At 36.3% G+C, this 22,633-nt stretch overlaps 1 protein-coding gene across 2 annotated transcripts in view; it reads left to right on the top strand.

Annotated features, from left to right (window-relative positions):
- Positions 1–22,633, top strand: part of LOC145681060 (C2 domain-containing protein 5) — a 244,052-nt gene that overhangs the window by 27,562 nt on the left and 193,857 nt on the right. For both annotated transcript variants that reach the window (XM_081752409.1, XM_081752411.1), the window contains exons 5-6: positions 3,035–3,251; positions 10,167–10,301. In XM_081752409.1, coding sequence (XP_081608535.1) covers positions 3,035–3,251; positions 10,167–10,301 — 352 coding nt within the window. The remainder of the gene's footprint in view (positions 1–3,034; positions 3,252–10,166; positions 10,302–22,633) is intronic.

The following is a 22,633-nucleotide window of genomic DNA, read 5'->3' as shown; positions in this document are numbered from 1 at the left end:
CTCGTCTTCAGGGTAGAGAATGCTGGAGACGAGAACAATGTTGTCGGTTCTCAAAACGTTGGACGGTGTAGAATTCACCTGGCTTATTACCCGAGAGCAACTATGTTAATTACATTATTTTTTTGCAAAACTTTGTAATCTCATTCACATATCTTCACTATTTAATACATCTAAAATCCCAATTATTTTGCAAGCTCAGATACCTAATACAACTCATAGTCCAATCACAGAAATCTATATTCCATATACAGTAAAATCTCGATTATCCCGGATTAGGTGTTAGGGCGTCGCAGATACCGAAAATTGTGGATAACCGGAAAAAAGACTGAAAATGAGGTGCAATCACGAAAGAAAATTCAACATAAAAACTGTGTTTGGTTGTACAAAAAACATAATAAAACTTTAAAAATACCTTTGCTCTACGTCTAACTACCGTGTACACGGACGAAGTTTAAACGAGGGTTCACTCAAACGCGTTCAAGTTTAAACGTGGTTCTAGGGCTTTTGTTGCACCATTGAAAGTCGAAGTTCAGTATATCTCGTTTAAGTAAACTTTGGTCAATTTGTAAAATCGACTCTTGATTGGTTGTCGTCTTTGTCCCTAATCTTCGTTTAACAAAGTAACAAATAAAGAAAGTATACAGCGTGCCGGTCTTTTCGACTTTCGAGATTGTGTGCATAGAGTTATGAGTAGTCTAATTTCAGTGATCGTAATTGTGATGGAAAAAATAATAAAACTACGAGCAAAAAATGTTTTCGAACATGAGAAATATATTGTGATTTCATTAGTGGAAAAATACAAAGACATTATTGAATGTAAACAGACTGACTTGGATCAACGAAGTTTAAATCCCCAAATTCGGCCGTTTAAGCTAAAACCAAGTTTATACACCATTTGACCGAAACTTGGAACGTTGTTGGTGAACAGACATTTTCACTGAGCTTGGATATGACACTCGTTCAACAGTTGAACTTCGTTGGTGCGCACCACCATAAATCACTAAAATAAAGAACAGTAAACAAGAAACAAAACTATACTGTAAACCTGTCAGTAATTTTTGACCTTGGCAGTGTAGAGCTTATTCTATTTTCCAGGTTAGTTTTGTTTTTGTTTGTTTGTTTGTTTTTTTGTTCATAATTAACCCTACAGAGGTTGCCCGTGGATTCTCATTCCGCAGTGAACAATGAATGTAATTTACTATCACACAAATCATTCTTCCTAATTCCCGTTTTTCATACTTTACAACAATCGGCTTCTGCTTATCAGAGTAGAGTTACACTTTAAAACGTGCACTATTGTTGGAAATATTGATTTTTACAATGCAATTTATTTTTGTTTTAGAACATACAGTACTTATTTACATGCGGAGTGTCAGTCCACAGCGACTACTTATGATTGAGCGCGACTCGCGGATGATCGGGACTACTATATTCATATCCTGTTCGCACAAGCTCGTTTCATACCAACTCCTACAGTTGTACATGTTATTTAATATTAAGCGTTTCCAACCTTTCAGGCTTCTCATGCCAACTGTTTTATCATAGTGATATATCAAAGAAAATAAAAGTTAAAAAGAAAGAAAACTATAAATGGATAATGATGCCCGTTGTAGTGTTAACAGATGTCATGGTTGGTTACTGATTCGTAGAACAAATGATGCACGTTTTAAGAGAATAAAAAAAAAATTAAAAACTATAGGAAAATATTTGATGCAAAAATAAAATAACAGTTGTGTAAATAGATAAAATTACACAACGTGAATCTTCACAACTGCTATACACATATCCCTAGTATTATGTGAATCAAATTGAGCTGAACGCATCGCTTGCGTACGTCACATGCAGTTTGTACAGTTTGGCTAGGCTAAGAAGATTGAAGGATAGTATAATAGCAGGTTCTGAGGGAATTGTGTAATATCAATCTCACCTAGTAAGAATCACTGACTAGCATCTGTTTCTTCAACGTTGATTTTTTTTTAAAGGAAAAAAAGGAAATTAATGAGTGAATTAATTAACAAATACTCGTATATACCCTGAGTGACATTTTTCTCGTTAAAGCTAACTGAATAAAAAATAAATAAAAAGCGTTTTACACATATTACAGAGCTCTGAAGATCTATAATGAACTCCTACTCCGAATCAAAGAGGAAAGTAATTTCAAAGCATATAAAAGGTTTATTTTACAGTGGTTAAAAGAATCAAAATGTATTTAAAAAACTATTGTTTACTAAAGGTAAGAATTACAAACCTTATATGTTACGGTAAGAAAACAAATAAATAAATGAATAAAATACGAGAATCAGGTTCACACACAAACATTTGCTTATGTGAGCCATTTTCTATTTTTTCTTTATTCTTTGCATAAGAAATACAAAAATTTTCGCAATATAGAAATAAGTGCATTGCTTTGAATTTAATTCAATTAAGTTTCCAAAACGAAGTTTCAAAAACCATGTAGACGAACTGATATAATTAGTACCCAATAAGAGTGTTTATTTATTTATTGTTTTTATTTTTAATTATTAAAACTTATAATTTGTTAGAAAAGCGTTGATATTTTTATTTCGGTATACGCACACGTTATGATTAGATGTATATAGTATATAATAAGTGCCATCAACGTTTCTTTTAGCACACTATTGTTCTTTTGTCAAAATATTCTATTACATTTTCTCACAACTCCTCATAATCACGCCGCGTTAGTGATATATCGAATCTCATCCGTCGTGTGAGAAATCGTTAGCTTTAATTAAAATAGATGTTGGTGTTTTATCGGCGTTTTATTTAGTTCTTTTATTCAGTTTGTGATCCTTTCGAAAACTGCTTTTCGAAACGTCACCGAAATAGATATAAAGTGAGTATCAAACTCGTTTAATGTTCCTTGGCAAAGATAACTTGTAAACAACAATTTCATTCTTTAACATACACAGTGTGAATTCTCTAATGTGTTAACGCAATGTCGAATTTCATAAATATTTTAAAAATATTTCTCATGGCAAACATGAAATTTTATGACAAGTTTACTTTTTTTCAGCTCCTGTAATACCTCAAGGTTATCATGCTCAGGTGATCCATGGATTTGTTGAGGAGTTGGTGGTAAACGATGACCCAGAATATCAGTGGATTGATAAAATTAGGACCCCAAGAGCGTCCAATGAAGCGCGACAAACACTGTTTTTCAAGTTATCTGGTGAAGTGCAACGAAAAATTGGCCTCAAAGCTCTAGAACTTGGAGGAAATGCTGTTATAGGGTAAGCAGATTTTCTTTATATATATAAAATGAAGTAACTGAACATTTTATTTATCGTTTGAGTGTTGTGCATTAAAATTCCAGTAGTGTGTCCAATGTGTGAGTTCCAAATTTTTATTAGGAAGCACCCATCATTATCAAGGACGAGAAGGTAAACTAGAAGGATAGAAAGGATTAGGTACAGTGGCATAAGGATTGTCAGATACACACATTTCATGGAATAGTACAGGGTGTTTCAAAAAGAATGATCCGATTTGACACCTTAATAACTTTTAATGGAAACCAAATGAAAAGTGGAACGAAGTGCAGAATACTCACAAATTAGCAAAGTTTCAGCACGATGTTTATCAATGTTCTGTGTGTCCAGCACCATAGCGCTGATAACATCCAGATGACAGCCCTTGCACAAACATCCTGTTGAGAGATCGGTTGCTCAGTGGTAGAGCACTTACTTCTAGTGCGTGGGGTCCCTGGTTCGATTCCCGGCGAAGTAAGCTTGTGGTGGGCAACGTCATGTCCGTAGGTTTTCTCAAGGTACTCCTGTTTCCGCCCACATTATCATTCCACCAATTCTTCCATCATTCACTTACCGTAATCATCGTTTGCCTTAATCTGAAGGCGTAATCGTGGAACTTTAAATTGAAATATTTTTGTTTCATTTCACTTACAAACATCCTGTTTCTTCGAATTGTTTATACCAACACCGAATATTTTTTGGCGAATGACGGGGTAATCCATAAACGCCAACGAAAAACACATTGTACTGTGAATACTGACTCTGTTTTGCTGATCTGTACAATACAAAACGCCTGTTGTTGACCGGAAGTTGCCTTCTCAATTTACTACATTCTTGCCCGCTTTCTCCCTCTTCCACACACCGAGAGTCATCTCGTGGCGATTCCGTAAAACTCTAATATGAAACTTTGATAGTTTGTGAGTATTCTGTACTTTGTTTCATTTTTACCTTGGTTTCTATTAAACGTTATTAAGGTGTCAAATCGAGTCATTCTTTTTAGAACAACCTGTATTATTAAGATATATGTCACTATATCTAAACTCAAATGTGACTACTGCTTTTAGAGAGTACCTATGTGGGCTAGAATATGAGTATGAGACATTCAACAACGTAGTTTTATGAGTGTTTGCTATGCTTGTCACCATTTTCTTGAATTTTACTAAATAACTTAAAAAGACGATAGTGAATACAGATGTTGTTAACTAAAAGTTTTTTTTAACTATAAGTTACTTTTTGTCAAGTTTGTCACTAAACGTTACAATTTGGGGGGGGGGGGGGTAAAGTAATTTTTTCGTGCGATCTATGTTTTGCACTGGCAGTTTTCTAAGAAAGAATATAAAACTGAATGGAAAAAGGCAGAAACTTGTTACTTACTACTCTTCTGAAAACTTCAGTACTTGCTGCCATGTGCAGCTGTGCTGCCACATGTGAACCAAGTCAGTTTTATTCTCACTTCAGTCTTTATTCTTTCTAAAGCATATTGGGTGGATCCTTAAGCTCTCAAGGTGGGTTTGAAAGTCTTGTAAGCATTTTGTATGCAACTGCATTTTTAGTTAACATTTGTAATTTATTTTAAAAGTTTATAATAAGGGTATAAACATAATCCACATTATTTGCTTTGATCCTATTGTGTTAAGGAAGAATGACATGTATTACCTGTTCACAGTTTACTTTTCACTGTATGTGAAATGTTGGTAGAAGCCATACCTATGTTTACCAATCATGTGGTACCAGGACAAAATTTGTAACAAACCAATTGTACAATGCAAAATTTTATTACGAGTTAATGGTAATCTATATGCTATGTATTAATTACATTACTTTAATTTTGTATTATTGGACGTAACGAAAATATAGAAATTTGGCTTTACCCCAACCAGATCAAAATTGAAATACAAAACCGTGCAAAGTATGTAATTAATAGTGAACCTGTAAACACAAGTAATCCAATTTTTTTTATTTGCTGACAAATTTAAGTAAAATAATTTTAAATCTTAACATGTTAAAATATTACATATTTCAGCTATGATCCAGCCGAACCTATTTATATATATATATATATATATATATATATATATATATATATATATATATATATATATATATATATATATATATATATATATATATATATAAGTAAAATTCTGTTTATGTTCAAGTTTGGCATCAAGGTTTAAAGTTACTTTCTGATGAGTTTTGGGCACTTTTTCATATGCTTTTGGTCACTTGTCAACTATTTAGAAAAGATCAAACCAGTATAAGCCCTGTGAATATCGTAAATAGAAAGTGAGGTAGATATCTACAAAATGCAATGAAATAAACTAATAACTGTTTCAAAGTGTTTCGTTATAACTAGAAATCTGAGTGCGCAGGTTATGACATCACAGTTGCCAGGCACTGTGCATTATATATGAAAGGTATTGGTAACAACTATTAATTGATTTAATAGAGATTTTTAAATGTTAAATGTCCTACTTCAGTCTATGCTACGTATAGGTAGGGAAATCTTATAGAACGGATTTGACTATCCATCTGTCTGTTGACAGGTATTAAAACAAAAATGAAAAAAGACTGAGAAATTAAAAAAAAAAAAAAGAGAGAATAGGTTCCATCTCCTACCGTAACTCTCTATTCAGCCGGAAGTGGTAGGAATCACCAGTTTTAATGTTGATAATAATAATAATAATAATAATAATAATAATAATAATAATAATAATAATAATAATAATAATAATAATAATAAGTGGTTGTTTGGAGTTGATTCAGTGCCCAAAAAATAGATTCAGTTTGCATCATTATCTCTCTACTAAAACTGGAAAAAGTACAAGTCCACTACCACTTCCAGTTTCGATTGTGATTCCATAGAGCAAATACGGTAACAGCTAGTGAGAAGTGGGTTTGTATATGGATTCCTAGAAAAAGTCCTAGCGTCCCTAGAAAAAGTTTCACCCCCTACTTTTATCCATCTATTCAAACCGAAAGTATGCAAATTACAGTTTGCGGTTCCAACGCTAATCGCCATAACGAAGAAAACGATAAGATGTAGCTAAACGCAGTTTCTTTTATATGGGCTAAGTACCGCAACAATGGGTACTCTCCGACTTTATTTCCTTTATTGTAGTGATGACCAAATGGCTGCCTGGGGTTTGATTCGGCCCACAAGTACCCCCCCTCCCCCCCAAAAAAAGAAACTAACTAAAAGCGCGCGGTCGTTCCTATGCGTAGTAGAGGGATCTTCCGCTAGGTAGGTCTAGTAGAGACCTTGTCAAATTAGTTGCCCAAGCGGCGTGTGCGTAGGAGGTTGATATTTGATTGTAGTTGTTGTTTTTCTCAACTGTTCTCGTTTCGAAATCGGTATGAGAGATTTAAAGGAACAAAAACTATGGTAGAAAACTTGCTCTTTGCTTGCAACGGAAGCGTACCAAATGCTTTAACAGACTCTCGAGAAAGATACTATGAGCGCATACAAGTTTTCGAGTGGTTTGAGCGGTTTAAACATTATGAGTTCTATGTTGAAGATCATGATCGCTCGATCTTCATAATCTCAAAACGACGAAAACATTGAAAAAATCCACCAAAAAATCAACAAGAATCGTTTCACGATCGACGAAATTTCAGAACAGACAGAAGTGAGTTGGAGCTCGTGCCAGCGGATTTTCAATGAGGATTTGCAGAGGAGATTCGTTGCCGCTAAGTTTGTTTCTCGCCTTCTCACACAGGATCTGGATATTTGAGCTATTACGAGTAGGCTACCGTTCCCTACCCTCCGTATTTGCCAGGCCTAGCCCCGTGTAACTTTTTCTATTCCCGAGAATGAAAAAAAAATCTAAAAGAGAGGCGTTTTGATGATGTGGAGGGTGCGAAAAAGAGCTTAGCAGAAGGCACTGGACGATATCGAAGTTGAAGGGTTTCAGAGATGCTTCAGACAGTGAGAAAGAAGACTGGAGAACTGCATCGCGTCTAATAGAGATTACTTTGAAGGAAACTGAAAGTATTTTGTAAGAAACTTAATAAATTATTATTATTATTTTAGAACAAAACTCCGGTTTCTTTGGGTTTTCCCCTCGTATGTTTAATTCGGCCTACGAATAACATTTATATTTATGGTTTCTCATTCAAACTCTTGAAAAAAAATAATAAATAAATAAAAACTGGATTGATCCCATTAAAAGCAATGTTTATTATTTTGTGCATTAGACATTTTTGTTTTAATATTCGAATAATATAATATATTTTTAAACAGCGTTAACAGTAATGAGAGGAGACAACCGTTTCTTTGCTGTGGATTCTCGATCCCGAGTATATATTTCATCTGAACTCTTATTCTTCGATAGAAATCAGAAGTAATAAAAACTAGTTCAACTTTCGGTTCCAACATTGATTCCTATACAGTTAAGAGATAAAAAAGGAAGCTTTATGGTTTCAAATGTCCATAGGCTTGAACTCTGTCTTTGTCCCTCTTTTGCCACAAGAAGCTATTAGATTACTACTTCCGGTTCCAGTATAGAATTCGCATAGTTAGAAAGTAAACTTCAGTATTCCAATTGAAACAGAACTCTTATTTGAGCTTTTAGTTTGCCGTTTCGTTCTTATATCACTGTGCACTTGTTAGCGAAAACTTGAAACTTTTGTGCACGCTATTAGATGTTGAAGGGCATAGTAAGTAGTCAGTATTGATTTATCTTTTTTGTGTATTTTACCCTCTTAAAAGTAGGATTAAACAAGTATTTTAAATCTAGATAAACGTAAGGAACCGCAGCAGATAACCAAAACTTTCCCCAGCGGCTAGTGGTTATCGTTCATGTAGTTGGCGCGGGGGAACAAGTTCTATCCTTAAAACTATGTTCTTTGGATTGCATGTATCATGGTCGATCTGTAAACGTTAGACAGTTAGAATAATAGAAATATCTGGAGTAATGTGAGAGTGGTATCTTCATCTTTCTCTTATCAGTTTACCAATTGAGCTACCAGACACAACCAGCGTTCTGTGTTTCTGCTGTTTCTGATGCTTTATTTCGTAAGCCTGGCTGAGTATCCCTTGACAGTTATTCGTAAGGGAAATCCATTAATATGGTTATTTTAAATCAGGTTGCTTTATAGTTGGTAATTCCCGATTGGTAACCATATGGGAGCTTAGTTTCACTCTAGTGTATATATATATATATATATATATATATATATATATATATATGTGTGTGTGTGTGTGTGTGTTCCTTTATTTCTTAGTAAGTACTGGTCGGATTTGACCCAGATTTGGTGGGCAAGTAGCCCATGGTCTAAGGAATAAAGAGCATTATATGTGGTTGGCGGGCTCAGCCAGAGACAGCTCGGATCGACTTGTATGCAGTACCTTATTTCTCAGTAACTACTAGCCGGATCTGAACCAAATTTTGTGAGGAAGTAGCCGATGGTCTAAGGTATAAATATCACTGTGTTTGGTGATTGAGTTCGGCCAGGGACAAGCTCTGCTCAACTTGACTTGACTTGTGTGTGGTACTTTATTTCTTGGTAACTACTGGCAGGATCTGAACCAAATTTGGTGGGCGAATTGCATGTGATCTAAGAAATAGAGATTGCTATGTTTGGTGCAACCTCAATCAGGGACGGGCTCCGCTCACCGTGTATGTGGTATTTTATTTGTGGGTAACTACTGACTGGATCTGAACCAAATTTGGTTGGCTTGTAACTCATCTTCTACACTAAATTTGGTGGCTAATCTTTGCCGGGAACAGGCTCGGCTCGGATTGTATGTGGTACTTTATTTGTCAGTAACTACTCGCTAGATATGAACGAAATGTGGTGTGCAAGTTTCTGGTCATCTGAGTATTAAATACGGGATATTTGGTGGTCGAGCATGGTCAGGGACAGACTCAACTTGGCTACAGAAGTTGTATTTCACTGCTTTGCACGCCGGGAGCTTTTAAGTTTTGTTCACCTCGTTTAATTATAATTGAGGTTGCTTTAATGTGCCTTAGATCTTTTCGTGTTGTTATTTTATTCCAACATAATAATAAAGAAAGTTAACTCCAAAATGCTTGTATTATTGCTTATTGGAATTCTGTAAATGTAATCCTTTCTTTTGCTCACGAGGAAATGATTGATGTTGAAAAGAATATAGAAGAACTAAAAGTGGAAACTTTCACGTTATTGTACGTCAAAACTTTTTAAATCAAAAGGTCTTCCGCAAAAGAACATCTTCTTGGAAAGCAGGATGTCTGAGTTATGTAGTTTGTTTCACGTTAAAACATTTTCAATCAAAGTGTTTTTCGCAAATTGCCAGCAGATGGGTTGGTCAGTTAAGGGATGAGGAATGAAGCATTGAAAACACTGGACACTGATTATCCACTAATAGCTAAATGTGAAGACAGCCGCCCAATATGCAATCCCTGACAGTCCAGCAATAATCTTTTTGTGTAATTTCAATTTGTGCTATTGTCTACTCGTATTATTAAGTGCAGAGACAAGTTATATACTAAGAGACAAGGTATGCGTTCGTCAGTTATCTAAAAGGCGAAATGTTATTTAAATAAACTTTTAAAAGAATTTCAGATAACATATTTGATTTTAGTTACGTAATAATCGTAATCATTAAATTTGCAATTTGTTAACGCTTTTTTTCATGTTTCGGGTATTTGCAAACTTCAGTCGACTGTACAAATAGCACTGAGTCAATGGTATGAGATAAGGTAAAAAGGCTTGAACATTTTTTTACATTTCTGCACCGTAACAGTGCTTTCATCCGACCTTCCACTATCTACAAAAATCTGTTTTATAGTGTCGAAGCATAGTAGCGAAAGAATGTATTTAGTTTTTACTCGTTGTAGCTTACACATAAAATGACGGAATATCGTATACCTATTCAACATCATAATTTTGGATTTGTCTTTCTTCGTGTCACAGCTATCATCAGTGCTTCGATTTAGAAGGAGAATCTGGTATTGTGGTCCGTGGGATCGGAACAGCTGTGACTCTTGTGAAGCTTCAAGAAATTTCATCGCAGCCTACTCCACCGTTGGATTCATCTGGCAATGAAGAGTAAGTGTCACAGTTATTAATACTATTGTATTACAAAGACATTTGTGTCTAATTCAGCTTTCAAGAGCTTTTAATGTGTCTTAGTAACTGCTTACGTCTTGCTTGTTTGCTTTTTTCTCGTTTAAAATGATTGAGTGAAAGTTAGAACTTTCTTCATGATGTGATCAAATTGTGTACTAAGTTTGATAATATAGTTTCAGGTTGATGTAAGTACTCAGGTAGCTACAAGTGACAGAAAATTGTTTATCATGTGAGATAGTGCGTGGCAGGGCATGTGAAGAATTGGTAAAGAGAGCATCTATGCCCTACTAAGCAGAGGTCGAAGGAGACGGTATTCGGTGGTATTCCATACCGCTTCTAGTTTCTCAGTGATGAAGGAATACTGTCTCTGGTTTTTAGTGATCAAGACATATCGTCACGGGAGAGTAGATGCTAAATACCTTTAATAAATTCATTTTTATACACAGTAATTGACAAATAGCCTTGCATATAAAAAGATCTTATTTCTTATGTAGAAATAGTCAAAGTTGACAACACCGACATTTTTGTTATCTTTTTGTTTGTTACCTTATGTTTTTAAAATGAGTCGTCTTCAAAGAAGTTCATCTAGTTTATATTTTGATGTGCCATATTTAATTGTTCCTTTCGTATGTATGTGTGTGTTCTTGTCTTAATTCATATAAATGGCGGGTTTTGAGCATGAGCGGATTTAGGGGTTATCTGCTGTGGGGGCGATTCTTCCGGGAATTTGAAATACCCCTCAGTCGAGTGAGGGTCCGGGAACTTTTCCCGCAGGAAATTGTTAATATAAAAACTCGGTTTTTGAGCATTTTCGTGTATAATTCTCTATAATACAACTAAGGGAATATTTTTCCTTTTTTCAGAAAGTTGTTTGCGAGGAATCAAAGTGTCTCTATGCCTCCCCCCCACCGCTTCGTAACTAAAGAGAAGCTCTCCAGTGGTTTTCAGTTATTATGTAAATAGAAATACAATATTTTAGGCAACATACCTTCACTGTATTTCAACATTTAGATAGACGGTATGTCGAGTCAAAATCGTAATAAAACATACCGTCTCTGCTTCTTTTCCACTTCGAACACAACTTCTAAGCATCGGTAATCAAAGACTCCGTGGTTCCTGTTGTCATGGATTATTAATACATCTGTATCTCGATTCCCTGAGGACACTTTAGTTCCCGTTTTCATGGATTCTTACATGGAGTAATGAATACACGTAAAATTTTGCTTAAGTTGCTATAAGAGAAATCGGCAACAGAGACTTAACGAGATAATCAGAACTGTTTACCGCTAGAATGCCTTGTCTAGTGGTCGTGTGTGTGAATGGTATGTCCGATTTTATAATGGACGGGAAGTCCTTTCTAATGACTCCAGAAATGGATGTTTGTGAGTTAGTCATTCAGGGGATAATGTAGCACGTGTTCACGACTTGTTGAAGTCAGACCATTATATGACCGGCCGTATGATGGAAGATGGACTGCACATCAACCGCGAAACGATCCGGCAGATCGTGAAGGAAGATCTGGGAAAAGAAAGATTCGTACGAGGTTTATGCCTCATTCTTTGAAGAGCAAATAGCTCAAAGGGTGGAGGGATTCACAAGAGTTGATTAAGTCCGTGAAGGTGAAAACTTCCTTGCTGGATCACAGGCGACGAAATCTGATTCTGCTAGTGTATGAGCAAATAAATTGATTTACGTACCTTGCGTATAATTTGTTAATTCATGTCCAGTCATTTTGATATTTCCATAATACCTGGCACCTTCTTTATGAGAAAGTTGTTCTTGAGCATCTAAATCGAATAGATGAGTTCACATAATGCTTTTCACCATTGGACAAAATAACGCTTTTGAAATACTCTGCAAATAAATAAATAAATAACTATCAAAATAAAATACAGATGATGACTGTTGCAAAAATAAGCATTTTTTTTTTTTTGCTCATATAGTCATTTGCTTCTATATCCATACATGAACTTCTATGTTAAACGGGTCCTAAATATGCGTGTGTGAAATTTATTGTCTTTCCTGTAAATGGCAATATCTAGAAAAAATATTTCATTATCCTTCTCAAATCCGTTGTAAATTTTATTTTGCTATCTATTTTGCTGTGTTTAATTCCTCTAAACGTTTTTTCATATCCTTATCCTCTCTGTAAATCAGTAACGTATCATCTGTATATCTATATTAGGGGGGGGGGGAGTCACGGTGGCTCAGTGGTAGAGTGCTTACCTCTAGTGCAGTTTGATCCCCGGCCAGGTAAGTTTGTAGTGGACAACATCGTGTCCCGTGGGTTTTCTTGAAATACTCCCGTTTCCACTTACTTTTCATTCCACCAATTCTTCCATCACCATTCACTTGGCTTAATCATCCGTCTCCCTTAGACTAAAAGGAGATAATCGTGGGACGTTAAACTGAAAGATTTAATTTTTTTGCATATCTATAGTATTCAACATATTTAAGTTTTTTCTTTTTTAAGATTTTTTGAGTTGATTGGATTTTGAGTTTAACGTCTCTTTCAGCAGCGAGGCTGTGTGAGACGGGATCTACTGATTAACGTGGAATCCGAACCATATGAACTTCCGCCGGCAATCGAACCCGGGTCTCCAACGCAAAAGGCGTGTACACTAACCTCTTAGCCACTAAGGAGCTCAGGATTTTTTTTTTCAAACTTATCCATAATGATATTTGCTACTAATGGAGACAGGGACTACCCATCACTAAAACTTCTATTTGTTTGTAAACCTTCAGTCTGTTTCTCAGGCACGTATATGCGTATTTGTTAATGTAAACAGAAGTATAATGGAATAAAAAAAAAAAAGTCAAAGAGAATCAAAATATCATGTAGGAGACGCTAAGGACCCAGATCACACAGTATCGGATCAATCCAAGCATTTGTCTTCAGAAAAACACAGCATTAATGAGTTTAAATTACTCCATAAGACTTCATCGCAGATTGAATTTTACTTTTGAGTTATACAATAACCTGAAGGAGTTCTGAGTGAGGCTTCAGAACCGGAACTAAATCTTGACCAGAGAGTTTTGGATAAAAATTGGAATTAAAAGCACCTCGAACAAAAAATTACAAAGTGCATACTTTATTGAACAATAAAGTGATGCAATACCACGGACGCGGATTACAACTTTGATTTTCTGTGGAATGTTGTCAGTATCACATAGGATGACGTTCAAGTCCAGTTTGGCCCATTCCTGAAACAACTGGTCCCGCAGAGTGGCCGACGTGAGGGGATGTTGATGTCTCCTCGTCACGGCCCGTACCATGTCCCAAATTTCCTCGATGACGTGGAGATCAGGCCAGGTGAAATATGGGATGTCCACCGTATGTTCAGCAATCCATTTCCGCACAATCTTGGTTCGGTGAACGGTGCAATTGTCGTCTTGATACTGGGACTCTGCGATGTGATCGTATTCAGAAACTGGACAAATGAAATGAAATTAAAAAAAAAAAAAAAAAAAAAAAACTCATTATCCAGAATGGACACGTAACCCAAAGCCTTCATGCGATTGGGTATACCAGCACTCGAAGTGTGCACCCCCACACTTCTGCCCGCCGCATCACCCTAGAGCGGCCATCCTTGGAATAGAGTCAGAACCGCAATTCGTCTGACCAGAGGATGCGTCGCCAGTAGCTATTCCCTCGCCCACGACAGGCGATTTTTCTTCTGTATGGCAGTCAGCCTGGGTGTATCCTTGCAGCACGACTGAATATACTTTCACCATGCAGTTCTCGTCGCAGGATTCGCTATTCGCTCATGGACTTAAAGACTGAGTCCTACATTGTAGTAATGCAGCAATTTCTGTCGAGTTTGGAACCGTTTAGACATTGCTAATCTCCCCAGACATCTACGGTCGCACTCGAACATGTTGGATTTTCTGCCACTCATGTTGTTCCGATTGAATTGGTTTCTGCCAGATATCCACCACCCAACATGGACAGTACTGACCGTGGATTGGGACATGCTAACGAACTGCGCCACTTCTGCAGGTTGTTGTGCTCATGTTTACGCTCGAAGACAATGTCTCTCTTTTTGCACATGGTCACATCCCTTCTTCGGACATAGTTGAACCTGTAATAGTATGGCGCCGCATCAGCATAGACGTCTTACCTACCACAAACTGGCACAAATAATATACAATCTCACATTCGCGGTATCTATAAGCATATTGCTATGCCAGGCTACTTTCTACAAGGCCCCTAGAATGACCACACTTCATAATAGTTTGTCCACGGTGCTAATCAAGATATGTAATAATACAAAGTAAATAAATAATAATTGTTAAGTAGACACAGTAATTTATGTTCATACGTAAAAAAAAAAAAAAAAGTCATTGCACCTCGGAATCTCTGAACTATTAGTAATTGTGTTTTTTGTATATACGTTTATTATGGTAACAGCTTTGAAGAAAATTTAATTTTACATAATAAAGATTCAACATAGTGATCAACAACGCTAAAATTTAAGTAGTAATTGTTCGGTAGTTATTTGTACAAGAAAATTGTTATTTTTCAAGAGCCGTCAAGTGTATTGCATTTTGAGATTTTTTTAAAATTATGCAGAGAATTTAGGAAGTGTTACTTCGTCCAATGGTGAAAAGCATTTTGTAAAGCCGTCTATTCGATGTAAACGTTCAAGGACAACTTTCCCATGAAGAAGATGTCAGGTATTATAAGGCATCGAAATGAATGGACATAAATTTAAAATATATATATATATATACACAAGGTATGTAAATGAATTTATTTACTCATACATAAATTATGGAGTATAAAATGAAGACTTCAGCATTTTGTGATGCTGTCAACATAAGAATTCACGATAATGGTAACCAGGGTATCTTCGATGACTGCAACACAGATGCTCTAAGAATCCATGAAATGAGGACTAATGTGTCTTCGATGATCGATGTTTATAAGAGCACATATATCCTCTTTACCAAATCTTCATGTGTCCTGAAAAAAAAAAAAATCTTAACACTAATCTCATACGAAAAACATTTTCTGTCATTAGTAGTTACAGAGTACCAATAGTCCTGGAACTTCATATCAAGCTTTGTAATTTATATTAAGAATATATGCCTGGTTCAAAAAGAAATTTTTATTTTCAATTCACAATAAAGTTCTAATGCATTTTAATACTATATGATTGATATATTATGATATATTATTGAGTTTTTTGGCCATCTTTTTGTCATTATTCAACTGGATGTATGTTGTAACAGCAGTCCATAATTTACATTATTTAACTAGTCAGTGTTTTAATATCTTATCCCTTTTTTCTGATTGGCTTCCATCAAAACTTGACATAACCAAATTTTTGCTTTTTGAAATTTTGTTTTATAGACTTACGTTGGGTATTAAATACATTTTAGTAAATAGTTTGTGAATTTTTAAAGAGGGAGAAGAATTGAAAGATTTTGCTCTGATTATGCGTTCCTTAAGATGTGTCTGTACAAAAGTACTAATCAAATAATTAAAACACTTAATGTCAAAGACATAGTGAATAGAATGAAAACAGATGCTGAATATTGAGTGCCAAGAGGAATATTGTAGGATCTGTGTTCCTCGGATGTTGAAAAAAGGCTGCTATTTTGTTTGAAGAAATCACTTCCGTATGACAAGGTCTGTTGTGTAGAAATCGTTTACTTGATTTTTTTTAAAAAGTTCATAAACGACGAAGAAAGAAATTTATGTCAATGAAAAGCCTTAATAGTTATTGATGGGTAAAAATTCTCAAGACATGTGAATATTAAAGAGTGAAATTAAAATTGAAGGTTAATTAATTAAATTAACCTTCCCAATAAGAGAGGATAAGAGGAAAGATAATAAAGAAATAAATTACCGCACAATTCCAACCATCTGTTTAATGGTAGATAAAAATGCTCAGGATATGTAAATACAAAATAGTAGAAGCAAGGACCGTTAGCCTTTCCAGCGAGAGGATAAAAGAAAAAAATAATATAATTCAAGTGATATTTTGCCCATATGAGAAGCAGGAACTTACACAAGTAAATGTTAAACAATATATTACAAGTGATCATCAAGTATTGAAAGCTGAAACACGATCTAGGAAGTTATTCCAGATGCAAATTCAGAATTACACAACATGAAACATGGGATAATGAAGAATTTTGAATAGTAACGGAAGACAAGAAATGACTGAATAATTCTTTATTGAAAGATAATTGAGTTGCAAGAAAGATTCTTGGAGAATAATAATAATGAACATCTTGACCAACAGTTATGTACATTGGTTTTTCCTGCCCTGCAAGATTTTAAAGCAGTTTTATAAACGAAAAAGATCGTGAAAATATTTTTGTTGTCATCAGAGGAACTTGAGTTAAATTTTGGCATATGTAGTAGGTTAAGACATTTTGTTGCCAACTCGACTTTGTAATTTTTAGTCCAGCTGCGACTATGTATAACTCCGTTGTGCATCCCTACTACTAATTACCACACATGGTCCCGAGTTCGATTCCCAATGGGGGCATGGATTTTCGGAATTGTTTCAGTATTTGAAACAATTGGAAGAGGTGCTTGGGTTAGAAATAATGGTGCTGAAGGACAATACACTGATCTAATTGCACATGTATCATTCAATTGAGCGTTCACCTAGCCATCCATAACCTTTGTGGGTCGTTATGTATTTCTTACTTACATTAAATTCAAAATTCATGTTTCTGTGGATTTCACTTTCAAAATTACAGTAATTAGTACTTTTTGTAAGCAGTATTTGATACTCAGTAATTAGGTAGAAAATAATTATATATTGAGCTAGGCATGAAAATTTTGTAGATATTATAGTTGTAACTTGAACAAAAAATATTTAAATGTACTGATTGAAAGAATTAGTAGGTAACTTTATTAAATTTTTTTTAAAAGAAAGCTTAAGTATATTTTTACAGTGTTGAATATATTTTTGGTAAAAATTTAATATTATACAGAAGACACATATTTACAAATGCAGACAAAACTAACATTGTTTAGAAAATAAAGTTTACCGCTTACTGAGTTTACTGTTTAGACTATATGTTGAATAAAATAGTTACTAGTATAGCAAGTGATAAGATATAATTATTGATAATAGAAGAAAAAGAATGTGCTGTTAATTGTATTGTAATGTGAGTAGTTTAATGTGAGTAGCTTATAGGCATAACAACAATCATTGGTACAGTATTATTTCCATTGCTTTTAATAGGACCAGCACAAAATTATTATGCATTAATTGTATTAACCATATGTATTCTCGTGTTTTGGAAACACTTGAAGAAGAGTATTTAGTAATACACTTGATTGTCTTATTTAATTGGGCAAAATATGATTTTGAAAAAAAAAAAAAAAAAAAAAGGAGAAGAAAAGAAAAAAAATGTTCCGTTTTCTAGAATGACTAGACCATGAGTCGTTGGTGCATATGCTCCCTAGTTTACTTCCCGGTGGAGGCACATTATCGGTACTACTTAGCACCTTCATCGAACTAAGACATAGGAACTCCGATGTAGAAAACCAGAAATTACTGTTGGAACCGATGTGCTGACATCACCTGCCTTAGAGCCCGATTATACACATTCCCGGTCTAATCGTGCATTCTTCACACTGTTTGTGTATCATTGAATTTGCACCTGTAAAGGAATTGGTGTGATGTAAAATCAGTTATTGCCTGGACTTATCATACGGTCCCGGGTTCGGTTTTCTGTGGGGGCACTCGGTCGGAAAGATGTAACAGTTTTTTAAGGCCAGCCATCTCTGGGTTTTCCTCATTCACACCAGGCAAATTCGGGATGGTATCTAACATACAAGTCCAATCCTGGATTGGACGCTTCCTTTCTCCCCAGTTCCTTTCTTCCTTTCCCAGATAATGTGATCGCCGAGGGACGTCATTCATACATGACGGGCTTAAGACCACACTGTAGATTTCAATAATGCCCAGAAATGTGTATAAATAAATCGATTTATCATTTATGATAGCATCGTAATTAGTGTTACATTTTTTTTATTTATTTATTTATTATTTTTTTTTTTACTGTTACCGTACACAATTGCCATCAAAAGCGTATAGTTTTTTTCAGGGCTGTCCTTCCTCCTGAAGGGCTTGAGCGCGACCCCCAAATATGCCGTCTTCTCCCTAAAATTACCTTTCTTTCCCCCCAAATTTGCCATTCTCAGTGAAAAATTATGTTTCCTCCCAATATTCTCATGGACACAACTTGCGCCCTAAAACCTACCTATGCACTCCCCTGTTTCTTTCCTACGGGGCCATGATGGTGTAGCGGGTAAGGCACCTTTCTACTTAACGTATGGTTTGTGTTCGATTGCTGGTGGAGTGGGAAGTTAACACTCGAAGTAAGCACACCGGGACAACGAATATTGGCCACTTATTTAAAACTGGAGATACTACATATTCAAGAAAGGAAGAAAAAGAGAAGAAAGAGAATAAAAATAAAATAGGGACAGAGAAAAAGAAAGAAATGCATTTAACGTGTATACACTGCATTATACACTTGAAAAACAATACTATATTGTTTTTGTTTCAAGCTAGCACTAAGGCTAATAGCCCCCGTAAATCGAGTTTAACGCAGAATCTCGCAAACATTTGCCCACAAAGAAGACGTATTGTATTAATTTCAAAACCAGATAAAAAATGTTCTCTGACCTTCCTCTGGCAACTGAAATTATTTAATAAAATCATAATGGCACTACTTCCATTACTCGAAATTAAATTGCTAGCTAATTCCAGGATATTAGATTATAGAAAAAAACATTTAATACCTAGACGTGACTCGAACACGAACGAAATTTACGAGAACATAAAAAGAAGAGAAAAATTAGTAGTATAAAACTTCTTATCACAGTGATTTGTTTCGAATAAATAAATTGTACCAACTTATAGAAGCCTGCTGAAAACCTGTTAAATTGCAAGCAGGTCAAGAAGAATTAAAAGAACTACTATAATATTTCTTCTGAACTTTGAAATGTAACATATCTGTAGAAGAAAATAATAGTTTGTTATACATTTTGTTTAAGCTAAGTGTCTATGTGTCTTGCTTTCCATTTTCGGCAGAAACATATGTTAACTCTTTATGAAACGTTAAGATCTAGGGCTGGGTTATTTTTGTGCTTCACAAGGATACGACATGATATCCAAAAAGTTTCGAGAGTAACACGCCAAGAGGTGGCACCGCAAGGCTCCAAGGCTCAGTGTGCCAAGAGACATCGTCCTTTGTACATTCGGAGCTGTGCAGCTGGTGCTATTTCGACCACGTACGTTACCATGTCTGAGATTTCATTATAGACAACAAGTAAAATCAACGAGCAAACATGAAATTATGTGTGAAACTGAACAAATCTGCCACAGAGACGCTTGACATGATTCATCAAGTGTACGGCGATACTGCAATGAGTTGTTCGAGGTGTTTTGAGTTCCACGCGCGCGTCAAGAGCGGAAGAACATCACAGGAAGACAACGAGAGATCAGGACGACCTTCAACGAGCACAACACTTGAAAATGTTGAAACCATTCGGCAACTTGTGCATGAAAATTGCCGGAGAATAATCCACAACATTGCTACCTTGTTGGTGTATCATACGGAGCAGTGCAGGCAATCCTCACGTGTGATTTGAACACGCGTCGTGTTGCTGCCAAGCTCGTCCCCAAGCTGTTGACCCAGAAGTAGAAGGAACACGACGTCGAAGTCTGCCAAGAACTCCATCAGTGTCGTGGATGAACTGTCCTTCATGTCGAGATCATTAGTGGTATTGAAAGCTGGGTGTACAGGTACAGCCCTGAGACGAAGCAACGGTCTTCACAGTGGAAGAGCCCATCCTTTCCACGACCGAAGAAGGCGAATGCAGGTCTGCAGTTCGACAAAGTGCATGCACATAGTCTTTTCCGACATTCGCGGCGTTGTGCATCACGAATTCGTCTTCAGGGTCCAGATAATTAATACAGAGTTCTGTTACCAGGGTTTAAGACATCTGAGGAAGCACATTGGGCGAAACCGACCGGATCTTTGACACGCAGAAAACTGACTGCCTCACGACTACAATGCACCCTGAGTGACTCTCCTCACACGTGAGTTTCGCACCAGAAACAAGATGATCGCACTTCCACATCCATCCTACTCGCCAGATTTGCCTCCTATAGACTTTACTATCTTCTCGAACTTGAAAATCCAGCTCAAAGAATGGTTTCCATTTGAGACCATTGCGGAGATCAGCGCTAATCGTAGAAGGGCTTGACACTCTTCGAAACGACTTACAGGACACATCCGAGCAGTGGCAGAAATGCACTGTGCGCTATATTGCTGTACAGCGGGGGACACTTCTAAATGGTACACCTTAGCCGTAAATCTCCATATGGCTGTACCATTTAGAAGTGTCCCCCGCTGTACAAGGTAATGGTAAGCGTAGATAAATAAAGGTACTTTCTTGTAAACAGAACTAATCTCGAGACATTTTGATACCACCTCGTATATGAAAAAGTGAAATTAGAAGGGATAAATTGAGAATTAAGATGAGGAATATTAAAAGAATAGAGTGATCTTGCCTTTATTTAAAAAAAAAAAAAAAGTCCATTAATATTACTACATTATCAGATATTTCGGCTTCTTATCGTGACCGGAACATTAATTTATAGGTGAACAGTTATTTGGAGTTGAGTCATTAATGATTGTTGTTATGCCACTATTGGGTGTAATGTAGAAGCATAGTGCAGTAGATAACAGTCATTGTAGTGGCAGTGTTTAGTGGTAGTCGTACCCGCATCACCTAGAAGCCTCATCTGCCAGACACCTGCTTTAGTTTCAGTCGTTTGTTTGTACACACAGACACACACTTAACTAGACAAACAATTCTTTTTTTCTGGAGAAATATACTAAAACAATTCTTTCATCTCTTTTCTTCTTTTTTTTTCACATTCTTCATCTTTCATCATGCGGACAATGACAGGTGTGAAAGTAAACCCTTTTTGGAGTTTCCCCTGGCGAGCACAAACCCTGATACTTGCATGGTTCTTGTGGATAATGACTATCTTCCAAGTAACGCACCAAAATTAAACATAATTCCTCCAACACCTACTGCTCTGTCCTCTCCAGTCTCTATGCCTTCGTCGCCCGCACATCAAACACCAAAGGAATTGAACACCAATAGAGGTCGAACGCCACGTACAGTGATGGGGCTTCGATTTCCTGGAGTGTATCAGAGTGCATTTCCGAGTAGTTCCTTTCCTTCCCTTTCATTTCCAAGGCCACGTTCTTTGAGGAAGAATGTGCTGATTCGAAAATCCGTTGTCAATCAAATGAAATTGTCCACATCGAAACAATCGCTAGACAACGATTTTTTTGAAAAGAATAAATATGAGGCAACAGGTGACTTCCGTGATGAGGGTGGACAAGATGCTTGTGCAGATAACGAAAAGTCAGAATCCAAATTAAAGAACATAAAAATTAAAAACATTGCGAAGGGTTTGAAAAAAGTAAGGTTTCCACAAACCAATTTTCAGAAACGACTGATGATGACTTTAAAAAGCAAAAAAGGCAATGAAAGCCAGACAAAAGTATCCTCCAATGACTACGAGGATGATTATGAAGACGATCGAGCATCACAATCAGCACAGCCTTCCAGAAGGGATGGCTGGAACAAATATTGGAAAGGTAGCAGGAATCCAAGGTACGGACGAGATCACAGGCATCATCACCGCTCCGTTAGTGATACAACGGCCATTGTAAAAGCCAGCTCGCGTGGAGAGTGTAGCTTATATTCTGTTCAAGAATTGAAAGAATCACCGAATTCTCCATCTGCGTCGCCGAACAAAGAACAAGTAACCATGTCTGAATACTTGTTTATGAAGAACAATGAAGATTCACCTAATGTTGATATTCCTCAGAAATCGAATGCAGAGCCAACGTTCCTTCTAAACACACCACAAACGCCGAAACTAACTCATCAGCTTCGGACAACACTATCAGACACTGATCTATTGGAATCGCTTGAGCAACATTCTGTCAGTCTTGGAGACTATCACTTAGCTCCATGTCCAATTTATCTCACAACATCGTCTGAAGATTCGTTTAGCTCCGACTTTTCTGAGGCGAACAGTCCAGTAAAAGGCAACCAACCACTTTTTCCTGTGCCTTTCGATTTGGATTTAAGTGGAAGCTCTCTGTCGATTAATAGTCAAGTCTCACCACAGGAAATGGAGAATAAGGATGGAATAATGTGGCCGCATCCCGAGAGAAAAACTTTGGCCAAATCCAGGAAGAAGCTGCAAGTATTGGGGGAGTGCAAATGTGCCTCATTACCT

Source organism: Thermobia domestica, chromosome 3 (assembly GCF_964235325.1).
Source record: "Thermobia domestica chromosome 3, izTheDome1.hap1.1, whole genome shotgun sequence".
Classification (NCBI taxonomy): Eukaryota; Metazoa; Arthropoda; class Insecta; order Zygentoma; family Lepismatidae; genus Thermobia; species Thermobia domestica.
This window is presented reverse-complemented; position numbering and strand designations above follow the sequence as displayed.